This window comes from Camelus dromedarius, chromosome 9 (genome assembly GCF_036321535.1).
Source record: "Camelus dromedarius isolate mCamDro1 chromosome 9, mCamDro1.pat, whole genome shotgun sequence".
NCBI lineage: Eukaryota > Metazoa > Chordata > Mammalia > Artiodactyla > Camelidae > Camelus > Camelus dromedarius.
Genome location: NC_087444.1, coordinates 75,521,039 through 75,537,308, shown reverse-complemented (window position 1 = coordinate 75,537,308; position 16,270 = coordinate 75,521,039). Strand labels below are relative to the sequence as shown.

General features: G+C 45.0%; 1 protein-coding gene and 1 long non-coding RNA gene across 3 annotated transcripts; one reads left to right on the top strand and one right to left on the bottom strand.

Annotated features, from left to right (window-relative positions):
* Positions 1-251: 251 nt before the first annotated feature.
* On the bottom strand, positions 252-2,220 carry LOC135322130 (uncharacterized). 2 transcript variants are annotated; one of them, XR_010382469.1, is made up of 2 exons: positions 1,987-2,220; positions 252-1,076 (listed from the first exon to the last, which is right to left on the bottom strand). It is a non-coding gene; the product is annotated as an uncharacterized LOC135322130 (long non-coding RNA). The 2 variants fall into 2 exon arrangements; XR_010382470.1 differs by having other exon boundaries at positions 252-1,071.
* A 222-nt stretch (positions 2,221-2,442) lies between these two features.
* LOC105106078 (sialic acid-binding Ig-like lectin 5) lies at positions 2,443-15,943 on the top strand. Its single transcript, XM_064489878.1, has 10 exons — positions 2,443-2,646; positions 2,733-3,101; positions 3,334-3,615; positions 3,872-3,919; positions 4,533-4,790; positions 4,876-5,160; positions 5,378-5,477; positions 6,007-6,013; positions 6,352-6,423; positions 15,426-15,943. Exons 1-10 carry the CDS (start codon positions 2,598-2,600, stop codon positions 15,618-15,620), a joined length of 1,665 nt encoding a protein of 554 aa, XP_064345948.1. The 5' UTR covers positions 2,443-2,597; the 3' UTR covers positions 15,621-15,943.
* Positions 15,944-16,270: the final 327 nt, after the last annotated feature.

The following is a 16,270-nucleotide window of genomic DNA, read 5'->3' as shown; positions in this document are numbered from 1 at the left end:
ATTTATCATCGTATTATTTAACTATCTTATTTTGTGGCGGTTAGGGGGAGGTAACCAGGGTTATTTATTTTTATTGGAGGTGCTGGGGATTGAGCCCAGAACCTCATGCATGCCAAGCATGCGCTCTACCACTTGAGCTACACCCTTCCCCCTTTAAGATCTACTCTTTAAACAACTTTCAAATATACAAGACATTATGACTAACTAAACAATGATAGTTAATAGTACATTAATTATAGACACCATGATATACATTACACCCCCACGATTTATTTATTTTATGACAGAAGTTTGTACCTTTTGACCACTGTTACCCATTTTGCCCATGACCCAGTGCTCCACGTCTGGGAACCGCCAATCAGTTCTCCGTATCTATCAGTTTATTTTATTTTTGATTTTTTAAAGAGTCAACATATACGTGAGATCATACGGTATGTGTCTTTCTCTGTCTAAATTATTTCACTTAGCACGATGTCGCTGTTCCCTCCGTGTGTTGCAAAAGCAGGATTTTCCTCTCTTTTATAGCTGAAAGATGCCCTGTTTAATATGCAGATCGCATTTTCTTTACTCATTCATCTATTGATGGATGTATAGGCTGTTTCCATGTCTTCACTACCGTAAACAATGCTTCAGTGAACATAGGGGTGCATGAATCACTTCAAATCGGTGTTTCCTTTTCTCTCAGATGAGTACTCAGAAGCGAAAGTGCTTGATGGCGTTATTTTTAGTTCTGAGGAAGCTCCATACTGTTCTCCATAGTGGCCGCACCAATTTACATTCCCACCAGCAGCGCACAAGGGCTCCTTTTACTCCACGTCCTCACTAACACTTGTTAAATTTCTTGTTGGTGGATAATCCCAGCTTGCGATTCGCTAGACCACCAGGTGATGTGAATTTGTGCCGCACAGCCATGTGAATCCTGACCTTCTTTGGTCACTGCCTTGCCCAGCAGTGTTCCCTGCAGGCCGGGAGGAGCCGGGGATATAGCTGGTTGCCTCTTGTCCGCCTGACCCCCGCAGCAGGGCCAGTCCTACGTTCTGCAGAGCCTGATATTCATACAATTGTTGAAATCTTTCCTTACAAGGAAAAGGAAAAAAAGTGTCACTTAATACAATACAAATGTGGCACAAATATGACGTGTGACACCCACAGCATCTTTTGGGCCCTGAAGTTGTTTTCAGAAACTGAGAACAAAGTCCAAATATTATAACAAAAGGGGCTCCCATATCTCCTATGGAGCAGAAAATTCCGCAGGTTCTGGGAACTGTGAGGCAGGAACGGTGGATGGAGACCAAATACATATATTTCTTAAAAGTCACAACATCTCAGGCATATAAATGAGTGTTTTGGGGTTTTTTTTCGAAATGAGAAAAATACATTTCACCAATCACAAAAGCGAAAATGCTCAAAACCAAAATATAAGACAATTCAGAAAAATTACAGACTCTTTTTATGAGCACTAAGGCGACCCTGCCTGTCGCACCTGCATGACACCTGTTCCCCACACTTGTTGGCTGAGACTCTTTCTGTGCCTCTTTATAGGAAAATAGTTTGTTATATTAATAAATATTAATATTATATTAATTATAAATATATTATATATAAAATAGAGAGACTACAAAGAAGATACAGTATTTCCACTGGCACAATTGATGGAAATTTCTTGTTATTTTTATAATTTAAGAAACTAAAAAATATACAAATATTATTTATATGTGAATATAAAAGAAACTTTCTTTCAATCCCACAACTTGTTAGTGGGAATGTCTAAAATGCTTAAGTTCATTGTCAAATCTGGGAAACCTTGGTGACATTTCTTCCACGAAGAGCGGGGAGATTAGGGGTTATTTCCACACAGGGCTTGAGCCCTTCCTGGGGCTGTGAGAAGAAGGCAGTGCAGAGTGAGGGCTCCTGAATTGTGCTTCTGTGGGAAGTCTGGCCTTTTGGGGTCCCCACTGAGTGGGGCAAGGGTGTCCCTTTACCCACCCCGTTTTGCGTGGGTCTGGGCTCCACGGCTGGTCCCACAAGACCCTTAGATCCGTGGAGACCGACACTTGTGCTGCCCACGTCCCAAAACCCTTCAGGGCAGAGGAGCTTTTCAGTCTCAGCTCTCCTTCCTGGGCTCCACCCTCCACTGTTTTGGGGTCTGAAAACTTCTTTCTTGCCAGAACCTGAATGGTGTTGAGAACATTTAAAATATTCTTTTCCAGAATGTTCAGTGTTTTTCAGCTGGAGGACGGGTCCCGCCGAGTCACCAGGCATCGCCCGCTTTCTCCTTCCTGCCGGGTGACCCTGCTGTTGACTCACACATCATTTGGAAGGTGATCACTTCAGAACCACATCCCGAGGAAGCGCTTGCACTCTGGGGGCCTCCGTATGTTGGCCTGCAGCGTGCGGTGGGGAGAGGCCGGGGCAGAACGCTTTCCCAGCTCCCGCCTCATCCTGCTCCCCCACGGCCCGCGGGGTCCAAGTTCCCCTTCTGCGTGGCCGCGGCTCCCTCTCCGTCACCCGCCGGCTTCCTGTTGGGGCTTCCTCGGGGCGTCTCCTGCCCTGGCAGAGGAACCTGCGCCCCGGGCTCTGCCCTGGCCGAGGCGGACATGGGGCCCCTGCTGCTGCTGCTGCTGCTGCTGCCCCTGCTGTGGGGGGGTGAGTGGCCCGGGGTGGGGGTGGGGGGGGCGACACGGGGTGGGGGGAGGGCCGGGAGCTGCGGCTGAGCCTCTGTGTCCCCCCAGGGTCCCTGCAGCAGCATCCAGGGTACGGCCTCCAAGTGCAGGAGTCAGTGACGGTGCAGGAGTGCCTGGGCGCCAACGTGTCCTGCTCCTTCTCCTTCCCGGGGAGCAAGTGGTCCGCCCCCTCCATTTACTGGTTCCGCCAAGGGGACGATGTAGACACCAGTGCTCCTGTGGCCACAAACGACCCGCAAAGACCAGTGAAGGCAGAGACCGAGGGCCGATTCCACCTCCTCGGGAACCGCAGGGACGACTGCTCCCTGAGCATCAGAGACGCCAGGATGAGCGACTCGGGAACCTACTTCTTCCGAATGGTCGCAGGTTATCGTGAGAGATACACTTACCGAAATACGCTGAACTTGCAGGTGACAGGTATGGCAGGGCGCCCAGTGAGGACCGTGGGCCGTGGAGATCCCTGCCCGCGCCCGTGTTAGAACAGGAACAGGACACGGGAAGACCCCGTGCTTGGAGTCTTGGGGTTTGAGGGATCAGAGGAGACACAGGCCCCGGGGGGAGCTTGGGCCCCGAGGCACTGGTCCCTCTTAGGGTCACACTCTGGGTCCCCACCCCCTGGGGCCCAGGCATCTCCCTCTCTCCTCCTCAGCCCTGACAGAGAAACCCGACATCCAGTTTCTGGAGCCTCTGGAGTCTGGCCGCCCCACGAGTCTGACCTGCAGCCTGCCAGTCGTCTGCGCTGGGGCAAGATTTCTCTGGTTCTCCTGGGCGGGGGACGCCCTTGATGCGGTGGACCCAGAGACGCTCCACAGCTCGGTGCTCACCCTCACGCCGAGGCCCCAGGACCATGGCACCAACCTGACCTGTCAGGTGAAACTCCAAGGAGGTCAGGGGACCACGCTGGAGAGAACCGTCCAGCTCAATGTCTCCTGTGAGTGTGGAGGGACGCCTGGGTCCCTGAGGGCAGTGGGCTGTGTGAGCATGTGTGTGTCCAGGCCGGGGAGAGCGCAAGGGCCAGCTCACTTACGAACACGTTTTTATGGATCTGAGCCTTGGGAGTCTGGGTGGGCGGTGGCCGTGAGGACGGCCATCCCCACCTTCGCAGTTTCCACCACCTGTTTTTGGGTGCTGGGTCAATTTCCACCCCACTCCTCACCTCTGAAGCAGGGCATGTCTCTCTCTCCCAGATGCTCCGTCGAACCTCAGCATCAGCGTCTCCCTCAGAAATGTCACAGGTAGGAAAGAACCTGTCCTCCCCAGCGCTGGGTCCTGCTCCTGCGACCACCTCCGGGCAGAGAGGGCAGGGGATTCAGAGCTAGAATGGGACCAGATATGGGAAAAGCAAAGGTAAAAATCACCATTGTCCCTCCCTCACCTCCAGAGCACCAGTCCTCACACTTGCATACAATGCACATGGGCACATGTGCACACACATATGCATGCACACATATACACACGCACACACACCCCAAACTGTTCAAAGCCATTTCATTTCACCATGATTCTGCTCTGTGGTTTTCCTCCATGAAAGCCTCTTTAGTTTCATTTCTCGCTGCATTAACTGAGTCCATTTCTCCAAGATTGGAGGCTCTCTGCTTTCTTTCCACCAAACAGCCCAGGCAGGTCCCACTGAGACACTGAGCCTCCCCCTGAAGATATGAGACCCAGATACTTTGAGCCAACCTCCTTAGGGTGTGAAGGTCCAGCCTTAGAACCGAGACAGAAGCAAGCTAGTGGGCCAGGGGAGGAGAGGGAGGGGCCAGGCAGACCCCGGGAAGGACGGAGGGATGGAACCTGTCAGCCTGCCAGCCTTCCCTCTCCTCTCTCTGTCTGCACTTTCTTCCAAAGCCCTCAGGACTCTGCAAAACACCTCAGTCCTTCTCATCTCAGAGGGCCAGGCTCTGCAGCTGCTCTGTGTTGCTGACAGCAACCCCCCTGCGCAGCTGAGCTGGTTCCGGGGGTCCCCAGCCCTGAACGCCACCCCCATCTCCAGCACTGCCATCCTGGAGCTGCCTGGTGTAGGGACAGCAGAAGAAGGAGAATTCACCTGCCGAGCTCAGAACCCGCTGGACTCCCAGCATCTCTCTCTGAGCCTCTCCGTGGTCTGTGAGTGGGGGGACCGCTGGGGGCAGGACACCTGGGTCCAGGGGAGGGAAGAGGGACCGCTGACCCTTCTCCTCCCTCCCCACAGACCCCCCACAGCTGTTGGGACCCTCCTGCTCCTGGGAGGACCAGGGTCTGCACTGCAGCTGCTCCTCCCGAGCCCAGCCGGCCCCCTCCCTGCGCTGGTGGCTGGGGGAGGGGCTGCTGGAGGGGACCCTCAGCAACGCCTCCTACATGGTCAACTCCAGCTCGGCTGGGCCCTGGGCCAACAGCTCCCTGAGGCTCACTGAGGGGCTCAGCTCCGGCTTCAGCCTCAGCTGTGAAGCCCTGAACGTCCACGGGGTTAAGAACGCCACCGTCCTGCTGCTGCCAGGTCAGGGGGCTGGTTGGGGGCATAGGCTTAGGGGGAAATGAGTTATGATCCCAGAAGATGAAGTTTGAGTGGGAGGGGCCTGGACAGAAGGTGTTTGCTAGGACGAGGTGCTCCATCTTGTGCCTGAAGAGGCTCTCCAGCCAGTTCTGCAAGGAGGTGGGAAGGCAATGGACTGAATCTTGGGAGTGAGGGCGTCTCGCACACCTCTTCTTTGCAGGAAAATCAACATTCCTGACAGGAGTGGCTCTTGGGGCTCTTGGAGGCGCTGGTGCCATGGCCCTGCTGTCCCTATGTCTGTGCCTTGTCTACTTTTGCATGTAAGCCTTTGTTCTTGGGGGAGGTGCAGGGAAGTGTGTGGTAGGGAGTCCGGAGAGAGGTCACTTAACTCAGAAATGCAGAGCTGAGTAGACTAGATCCAGATGGGGTCTTTTTTCAGGGGGTGGGCTGGGTAACATCTTTGTTGAGATATAATTCCCATACACTTAAGGTGTATGATTCATTGGCATTAGTATTTTCGCAGAGTTGTGTGTCCATCAGCATAATCAGTGGTAGAACTTTTTCACTAGCTCGACATGAAAAAGAAACCAAAAGGAAACCCATACCCCTTGTCGTGCCATCAGCTCCACGCCCTGCCTGAGGCAACCACTGTTCTATTTTCTGTCTCTCGAAGAGTTGCTTATTCTGGACAGCTCCTGTAAGTGGAATCAGAAAATATGAAAACAACAAACAAACAAAAAGGAATAAAGAAAAAACAAAAGAAGGAAAAAAGAAAAAAAAAAAGAAAATATATGGTCTCTGGTGACGGCCTTCTTTCACTTAACGTGATGTTTTCAAGGTTCATGCTAGTGTGCATGTGTCAGTCCTTCCTTTTTATTTCCAAATAATGTTCTATTGTATGAATGGAGCACATTTTACTCATCTGTTCATCCATTGATGGACATTTTGGGTTGTTTCTACTACCTGCTATGATCACTCATGTACAAATTTTTGTGTGTAAGAAGGGTCTTTAGCGATGGAATTCAGTCTTAGCCAAATCCCTGGTCATCTGGGAGGACGGCACACTCAGTGGCCTGTCAGGAAGGTCTCCGCATCCAGTGCCATGGTCTGGGTGACTCAGTAGGAAGGAGCCTACCCACCTTCGCCTGAGACATCCTGGCTGCAGTATGTTGGTTTCTTCTCTTAGAGTGAAAGGCTGGCAGGAAGCAGGCAGCCAGGAGCCCAGAGAGCCCGGATGAAGACCCCATCATGGGTACCGTTGGCTGGGTGAGTGATGTGGGTGTCTTCTCACGCAGTGGGGGGCCCTGGGCATGTCCACTCGGCGGGTCCTGACTGAGCTCCTCAGCATTTCCCCCAAACCTGCTCCTCTGTTCCCCTGGGCAGAGATACCTGGGAGCTGGCTTCCCTCTGTTCTTCACCTTTATCTTCCAGACCCAGTGGCCGTCTGCTCACCCTCCTGCCTCCTCACTGCTGAGCTGACCTCACTGCTTTGCCATATATAGGCTGCCATAACTGTCTCTTCAAAACCACTACTTTCCAGCCACTCTGGAGTCTCAGAGCTGTTGTTTGCTCCCATTGCTTTGAGAATCAAGTCACACTCCTTGGTCTGATATTTGAAGTCTTTCCTAAGGTCTTCCCTGATGGCTGCTCTAGCCACTGGCCCTGCCCTAGGGTCCAGCCACACTGGGCTTCCTGCTCTCTCCATACTGGTCTACTCCCTATGACTCAGCCTTTTGAATGTACAGTTCCTCTGACACTGAAATGCCCTCCCTCCCTTCCCCATTTCCGCCAGACCACCTCTCCTCCTCCTTTCAGCTCCAATATCAGCATCTCCGGCTCTGGAAGACCTTTGTCAATGTCCATCCCTCCCTTCTCTACATCCCAGAGCTCTGTGTCCACCCTGTCCTGAGGGGCACATCACACAACATCACTGCATTTACCTGTCTCCACTTTCTTGTCATATTTGTAAAGTTTTTGAGGGCAGGAGCTGTAATTTTCTCTCACTCCGTCCCTGTCCAACATGACCCTTCTCCCCTTTTATAAAACTGGACCTGTGCTGGACTGAATGGAATTGTTCAAAATGCTTTGTTCGTGACCAAACTATTATCACTGGAACAGTGTTTATTTTTACTTATTCATTTTTATTCATAGTATGATAAGCAAGTGTAAACCTACCACCCAACCTATGACTTCAAAACATCAATGATGACTTCCATCTGCCCGTGATGCTCCCTGACCCATCCCCAGTAACCACTGCTCTGAATCCTTTGCTGCTGGTGTTATCAAGTATATGTATACCTGAAATATTCACTATTTAGTTTAATTGCTTCTGAACCTACAAAGGGTGTCATGTTTGCATGTACTCTTCTTGGATTTACTTTGTAGACACACTATTATGTCGCAAAGATTCATTCATGTTTCTGCATAAAGTTGCAGTTTCCTATTGCAGAATATTTCTTTTATGATTTTGTCTATTATCTAGGTTTGTGTTCATGGACATTTGAGTTGTTTCCGGATGTGCTTATTATAAACACTCTTATTAGTGTCTCATTTTATTCACATGCAAGAGTTTCTCTTTAACAGACTTAAGAATTTAATTGCTAAGTCATAGGGTATGCAAAGTTCATATTTGCAAGAGCATCACAAATCGTTTTCCAAAGCAACTGCATTCATTTATATTTCTATTTGTGCCTATCAGATTCTGTCAATCTACAATCTCTCCAGCACTTGGTTTTCTCAGTTTTTTTTTTTCTTTTTTGTCATCTCACTATCCCAGTGTGATAGTGATTTGCATTTCCTTGGCTACCAATGAAAATGAAAATCTCTCTACATCTTCAGTGGCCTATAAACACCTTCTCTATAAAATGCCTGGTCACATCTACAGCCCATTTTTCTATTGGATGTTTGACCTTTTCGAAATGTATTAGAGAGTTTTACAGTGTTGTTGTTGTTGTTGTATACATGGTAAATATCTTCTCCCAGTGAGTAGCTTGTCTTCGCTTTTTCAAAGGTGACTTTTGATGGCAATAAGTTCTTGACTGTGATATAACCGTACGCACCAAACTTCTCTTTTCTATTGAGTGCCTTTTGGGTCTCATTGAAGAAAAGCTTTCCCATCTTAAGATTAGCAGAACAGTCAAGTACAATTTCTACTGGAAGTTTTATGTTTTCTTTTGACATGTAAAGACTTAATCTACCAGGAGTTGATTTTTGTGTGCGGTGTGCAGTGTTGATCTGTACACGTTCCTTCTTCATGTATAGAATAGTCCTTCCCTCCCACATTGATCGGCCACACCACTTCTGTTATGCATCAAAATTCTGCACATGTGTGGGCCTCCTTTTGTGGCCTCTTCTGTTCCAATCCCCGAGTCAGAACTGTGTATTCAGTCAACAGAATCTATAGCCTCAAAAATAAGTCCTAGTGTCTGACGGAGCAAGACCCTCTTCTGAATCTTCTTCAGAAATGCCCTGGATATTTTTGGCCCTTTGTTATTCTTTTTAAATGTTAGAATCAGTTTTTCAAGTTCAAAAAAAAAAAAAAATACTCCTGTTGGAATCTTGATTGGGATTGCATTGAATCCATAGATCAATTCAGGAAGAATGTACATGTTTATGAATTCAAGTCTTCTTATCCATGAAAACAGTTCTCTTCATTCATCTAAGTCTTTTTTTTTTTTTTTTTTAATGTTTTCAAGAATAATGGAGAATTCCTTCACACAGGTCTTGGTCATGTTTTGCTATTTTTATTCCTAAGTCCTAGTTATTGTTGCTGCTGTAAATGCTATCTTTTTAATAGTATATTTTTTTCATTGTTCATTGCTGATACGCAGAAGGAAAATATTTAGAAAAAACATATAAGGTTGTTTCTTTATAATTAAAAAGACCACAAATTGGTGTCAGGTGTCATTTAGAATCTTGTGGCTTTGGTAGCTGGAGAATCTTAGATCTTATTCATAAGCCTGCTGAATCGTTCTCTTTCAGAGATTAAGACATGTGAAACATTTGTGATATTCTTGTTTTTAACTGTCATGGCTTGCTGACTCAAAGCTGTTGCATTTGATGCAAATGTAATGTCATTTCCATCAAGAATCAACTGGTCCTTTTGGGCTTCAGGTATTGAAGGAAAAAAAAAAACCACCCAGCCTCCTGCAACCTCTGCAGATGTATTTTTCATCTGAGAAGTTTCAGATTTCAACAGATGACTCACTCCTCACTCCCCTGAATTTTAACTAATGGGGAGTGAGTACACTCAGACTATGTCATCTGCATCTGGCAATGGAAGTCTGTGTGATTATGGGCAGGATGTGAGTACAGGTTCTTTGAACAGTGGCCAATTAAAAAAATTCTTTCATTTATTTTTAACTTTATTTTTGGGGGGCAGGTGGTGGAATTAATTAGGCTTACTTATTTATTTTTAGAGGAAGTACTGGGGATTGAACCCAGGACCTTGATGCATGCTAAGCATGTGCTCTACCACTGAGCTATACCCTCCCCCCAGTCAATTTCTTTTCATTTGCCCACAAAGAGCTTCTTCTTTTACTTTGTATGTTGATGGGGTTGAAGCCCTCCCCTGGGTTCCTCTAGGGTCCCCACTATAAATGTGCATCTCTTCTCGGTGACAGCCACCGCTCCTGGGGTGTTCGCTGTCTGGGTACCAAGAATTGTCTTTCTTCAGTAGATGCAGCCATGAATGAGTGAAATGCAATTATGTATTGAGTTGATCTTTTATATTCTTCCAACTTGCTAAGCTCTCCTGTTAGTTCTAATACTTTGCATGTAGACATGGAGGTATCTTTGATTGATTTTTTTTTCAATTTAAAAATGACTACAGGTTGGTTTTGCGTGTCAGAATCTTTGGGGAATTCAAATTCGATGATCATATCATCTGCAAAATAATAACAGCTTATTTCTTCCCTTCGATTCTAAGCATTTCTTTCCTCTTTCTTGTCTTAATATCCTGGATAAGACTCCAAAGTTGAGCAGAAAGGGGTTTTAAAACATCTTTCCATCCTTAAATTCTAGCTAAATTGGGTTTTGGTCAGAGTACATGTTTTTATGATAACCTGTTTTTAAAATTTGTTGAGACGTGCTCTCTGGCCTGGTGTGCGATGACCTTTTGTAAATATTTCCTGTGTGCTTATGAAGAATGTATATCTTCTATTTCTTAAATTCCATATAAGATCAAGAGGCCAGTGTGTTAGCTGTATGGATGAAATTCAGATCTTTACTGATAGGTCTTCCTGACCTATCCATATCTGAAATCTTACATTCTGACGGTTTGTCAGTTTTCCCCTGGAGTCCTATTCATATGTTTCTTGTGGTTGATGTACTTTTAAATTTAAACTGTATGTTTTGGAAGTATTTTGTCTTCCCAGGGAAATGAACATTTTTACCACATTTAGTCACACAGTGTGATTGTCTCTCTCCCTACTGATACTTTTTGGTTAGGTCTTTTTTTTGTCTTTTTTTCTTTTCCCTTTTTCAGTTTAATTATGTAGAATTATTACAGTTTGACTGCACATACACATTATATTGCATGTAAATACATATAAACAGTATATTTCACTTTTTTTTAGTTTTCATATATGTACTAATGATTGTTTCTAAGAACAGATTAGATCTTTAGCTTTTTAAACTTATATAGTTATCAAAGGAATAAAGCCAACTACAAAATAAGAAACAACAGAATGCGGTAATCCAATCATAAAGGACAGTCAGATGTGCTTACACATATTCAAGAGATCAGCACAGTAATTAGTCCATTTGTGTCCTTATTATTATTGTTATTATTTTTTAGGTTCTTCATATAAATGATGTCAATGGCATTTTTCTTTCTCTTTCCAGCCCACTTCACTTAGAATGACAATCTTCAGGTCCATCCATATTGCTGCCAATGGCATTATTTTTATTCTTTTTTTATGGCTCAGTGGTTAGATCTTAAAAGAGATACATCAGTTTGTCATTGGTTAGCTAGGTGCCTGATATTTTTCCATACTATCCTTTCCCGTCCCCCTCCCCCCAACATTTTATTTATGTTTTAGCCGTGGTTCTGGTAAATAGTATACAACCAGGTTTTTAAAAATCCAATCTGACATCCTCTGCGGAGTTGACTTTATTTGTATTCATCACGGTTATTGATATATGTGGATTTCTTTCTACTATTTTACCTTTTCTTTTCGCTTGGTTCCATGTTTCTTTCAATATTTCATTCTCTCCTTTCTTAAAACAGTTAATATTTCTATCTTACTCCTAACAAAAAGAACTCGAGTGCTTTTACATCCGTTGATCTCCTCTTCCTCCATCCCCTACTACAATGTTGCTTCTTTCTTTAGAGATCGTTTTCATTCTGGGTTATCATGAACCTACCTAACATTTTTCTATTCTCTGGTCATTTTTTTTTAAATACACATTTTAATGAGGTATTTTGATACCTACATCTCCTATTCTTATTGCGTATGGTTTCCTGGTTTTGTTCTTTTTATTTGAATTCTTCCTCCCAATGTGTTTTCAATTTGGGTTTTCCTGTATTAAGACTTCCGAGGGCTCGGTGCCTGGAAGTATTTTTATGCCCCTATATTTGAACTTCATTTGGCAGGATGTAAATTCTAGGGTCAAGGTGGTTTTACCACGATGCTTTAAACAGTTTACTTCATTGCTTCTTGTACCCAATGTTGCTGTTAGAAATGTGAGGTCAGCCTGAATCTTGCACATTGGGAGGTAATCCTCTCCTTCTTCCCCGAAACCTTTATATGTTTCTCCTTGGTTCTGATATTCTTAAGATTCGCTACTCTGTGGGGAGGTGGGCTTTCTCTTGTCCATTTTCTTGCACTTGTGGGGTCCTTTTAGCTGAAGTGGTTCATCTTTCTTTAAACTGGGAATTTTATCTCCACTATTTTTGTTCAAATATTTCTTCTTGTTTTATGTCTTTTTTAAAAAAATGCATTCGGGGACTACTATCATCTGAATGTTGAGATTTTCTGTGTCTGTCTTCTATCTATCTTTTCTTTCTTGGGTTCTGATCTTTCTCCTTCTCTGCTTCTTGTAGGGATGCTTCAGATGGCCCTTCCAGCTTACTCATATGCCTTCAGTTATATTCATTCAATTCTTTATTCCATCCACTGGGTTCTTCTTGTTGTATTTTTCAGACATAACATTTCCACTTTTTACAGGATTGCATACGCATTTCCCCTTTTTACCGTAATTTACAGAATTACATAACTTCTCGTTTTACACTTTATGTACATAACTTCCGATGTACACAATTTCTTTTTCTTCCAGTTTTATGGAGATACAGTTGACATTTAGCACTGTATAAGTTTATGGTGTACAGAATAGTGATTTGACTTACATACATCATGAAATGATTATTGCAATAAGTTTAGTGAACATCCATCAATCTCGTGTAGATACAAAACTAAAGAAATAGATAAATATTTTTTCCTTGTGATGAGAACTCTGAGGATTTACTCTGTTGCTAAGTTTCACTTATAACATACAGCAGTGTTAATTATAATTATCATGTGTACATTACATCCCTAGTATTTATTTATCTTATAACTGGTAGTTTGTATCTTTTGATTACCTTCATCTAATGCCCCCTTTCCCTACCTCCTGCATCTGGTAACTACAAATCTGATCTCTTTTTCTATCAGTTTGTTTGTTCGTTATTGAAGTTTAATTGACCTACAACACTACGTTAGTGCCCCTTACACAACATAATGATTTGATATTTCTATACATTTTCAACATAACTCTAGTTGCAACATATCACCAAAGGTATTACATAGTTCTTGACTGACTTACGTAATTTTTTTATTCTTGTTTTCATGATGGTAATAGCCAAGATCCAACAATGGAAGAATTACAGATGGAACTATGGGGTGACAAAGAATTTGTAAATCAATCAGTCACTCAGCTGATTAATCAAGTGATCACACCAAAGTCCCTAGGGGAAAGTAAAGGCTCTCTCCTAGAGCATTTAGTGTGCTTAGTTTAAACTATTGATCAGAAGGTTCTAATGCTTTTGTTTCAGAGGTACATGAGATGAGGTTCCCAGATTCCTTCATTTGTTTTTCTTCCAGGGTAGTTTCACTGTTGGTGTCCAGTCTTCTGACCTAGAAGAGCATATTTGCCGGGAGTGTTAGCTACTCTGTCTGGAGTGCTGATTGGGTGAAAGTGAAGGGCAGATGCTGGTCTGTGTCAATCTGAAGGAGGGACCGGACAATCCCCAGGGTGGAGCATCCTCAGGCACCAAAACTACTGCCAAGCATTTGCACTTCCTGTTCTGCCAAGAAATCAGCTCAAGTCGCCCCTTTGCCTTCCTACCCTCAGACAGAAGGCACTTTGGGCAGGGGCTCTCTGTGGATTTTGATCCACCAGACCCTGGACTTTGGGAAGGAGAAAATGAGGGCAAAAATCCCAAAGGCCAGTGAGGCTCCACCTCTGCTCTCCTCTTTGCCTCAGTGAACCTTCAGTGCTTATCCAGCACTTACGTCATGGACACCTGCATATCACTGGCGTGTCCAGGCTCTCTGAATTCTGCAGACGATGACTGTCCCAGGGCAAGGGTAGAGGAGAGAAAGGAACAGAATTCAAGCACACTGGAAGTAACCCATCCTCTCAAGCCAACTTCCTAGCCCTGGGCTGCAGCACCTCCCCTCCCCCACTCCATTTATTCAAATTAGCCTTTACTTTCCCCCTAGGGATTTATGTGTGTTCAGTCAGCTGATCAACTGATTTACAAAATTTTGTCATCCCATAGTTCCGTCTATAATCTTGCATTGCTGGATCTTGGCGGACAGAGCCAGTGGCATGTATGAATTCACTATCTTGACAGGGACTATGGTAAAAACGAGTGGTTTGTTTTTCCCCTGATTTTACTCTCAACCTTCCTGTACATTTTCATACTGTAGACAGAATTGTAAAGTGGTCAACTGCATAGTCCCTGGAGTTCAAATTCCTGTGTTCAAGTCCTGGATCCAGCCACTTCCAAGCTGTGTGACCTTAGGCCAGTTAATGAACCTCTCTGTGTCTTTATTTTCTCTTCTGGAAATGAGTCCATCAGTACACTGGTTCCTGTCTCACTGGGTTGTTATGAGAAGTGCTTAGAAGTGTGCCTAGTTCGTGGGAAAATTGCTTACAATTTTTACCTTATGTTAGTATTTTCCCCTGTCTAATAGGGAACCACACAAAAACAGGTATTTGGGGCTGTTTCAGTTCCTCTTATGTCCTCATTTGTGAGAACAGCATCTAACTCATAGCCAAGGCTCAGCAAAGAGGTATTGAGTGAAAGAATGAACATAATGCTTTCTCCTGTTTATTAATCTGAGCTGCATCTTGTCCTATGGTGATCAATTTAATCCCCCTTTAATATCTGGGAGGACTATTAATGGACAATGTCCTTATATCCCTGTCTTTGGCTGCAGTAGGGTCAGTGCACCTAGTTCCTCTGCCGTTTCATTTCATCTTGCTCATGCCTACTACGGGCAGCTCTGTCTAGATATTCTATTTTTTTCTGATCTGGTGAAACCAATTTTTCCCTAACCTGCATTTTTTTGTTTTCCCTTTCTGAGCTACTATTTAAAGGTTAATGTTGCTTTCAACACATTTTCAATAGGAAGATGGTGTCGGAGTGTGGGCAGCCATGGGAGAGAAAACGAAATGGCTTACCAGCGTCTGGGTATCATCTTTGCTGTGTTCCCACTCTATTTTCATTTTTGCTTATTGAAGCTTGGGACCCGGATCCAGAACTAACATCCCTTTTCTGATTTCTGCATATGCTACCTCATAACACATGGATGTTAGAAATTTGCTTTGTGTACTCGTCTACTTGTCATGAGGTCAGGGTCTATATCTACTCACACTGTCCACCTGCCCTCCCCCCCCCCAGGACCTGCGACAGGAGACACTGCCAATAACACAGCAGGTTTGGGTTTAAGTCCTGGTTCTGCCGTTTACGACATGAGTGACCTTGGGCAAGTTACTTCACCTCTCCCTCACCTCAGTTTCCCTATCTGTAAAATGGGGTTCATAAGATTTGTCATTCATACTGGGTTTTTGTGAGGGTTAAATATGATCAGTAAGCCCTCGATATGGTCTACTCAACCTTAGTTTTACAAAATTTTAAATGAATGAGTGAATAGTTGAGTTCATAGGAGACATATGTGGAATAAGAGGATGAATGAATATTCCATCAGCCCAACTTCCCCTTGGGGACCATGCCTGCCTTACTCTTCCTTCTCTGACTCCCTTTTCTCCCCTTTGCTCAGGGTTCCAGGCAAAAGTCCTGGCCAGACAGCCCCCCAGACCAGGCGCCATCCCCTGTGGAGAATGCCCCGCCCTCGGGGGAGCAGCAGGAACTCCATTATGCTTCGCTCAGCTTTCACGATTTGAAGTCTCGAGAGCCTCAGGACCGGGAGGCCACCAGCAACACCGAGTACTCAGAGATCAAAATCAACAAATGAGGACTCGCCCAGAGCTCGGTCCTGGCTGGAGGAATCACAGCCTCTGCGGGGGAAAGGAGAAGTCAGGGGCTAGTTGACGAAACCTTTGTGGCAATATTAGCATTAACTACTGTGGGAGTGTCCCCAGGTAGAGCAGAAAGAAGACAGGTGATGGGATTAGAGAGACCTGGGCTCAAAGGCAGGTTCCAACACTTCCTAAGGCATTGTGATCAGGCAATTCACTTCATCTCTCTGTGTCTCAGTTTTCCGTTCTGTAAATCAGAGATTATGTGTCCTACCTCAAAGTTGGGTGAGCATTAAAGAAATGAACATGTGAAAATCAAGCAACAGAGGTCCTGTTAGCTGGTCTGTGCCCAGTGTCTGCTGGTTTCTTTTCCTGGAACAGAAAGATCTTCCTGGCAAGTTCTCCTGAGGCTGGGAGTGACTAGTGTTGACCTGAAACAAGTAGCTTGCCAGGTATTTCCACAGCAAAGATGAGTTTATTCAAGGTCAGCCGAGAATTGCAATTAGGGGTCTGCAACCGTGACGAGCCTTGTGCAAGTTCCCACGTGGTGAGGGAAGGGGAAAGCTTATATGGGGGGGGGGGGTAAAAGTTGGGAGTTCTAGTAAACAAAGAGTCCCTGGCTTTTTATTGGCTGAGTCCTTGACGG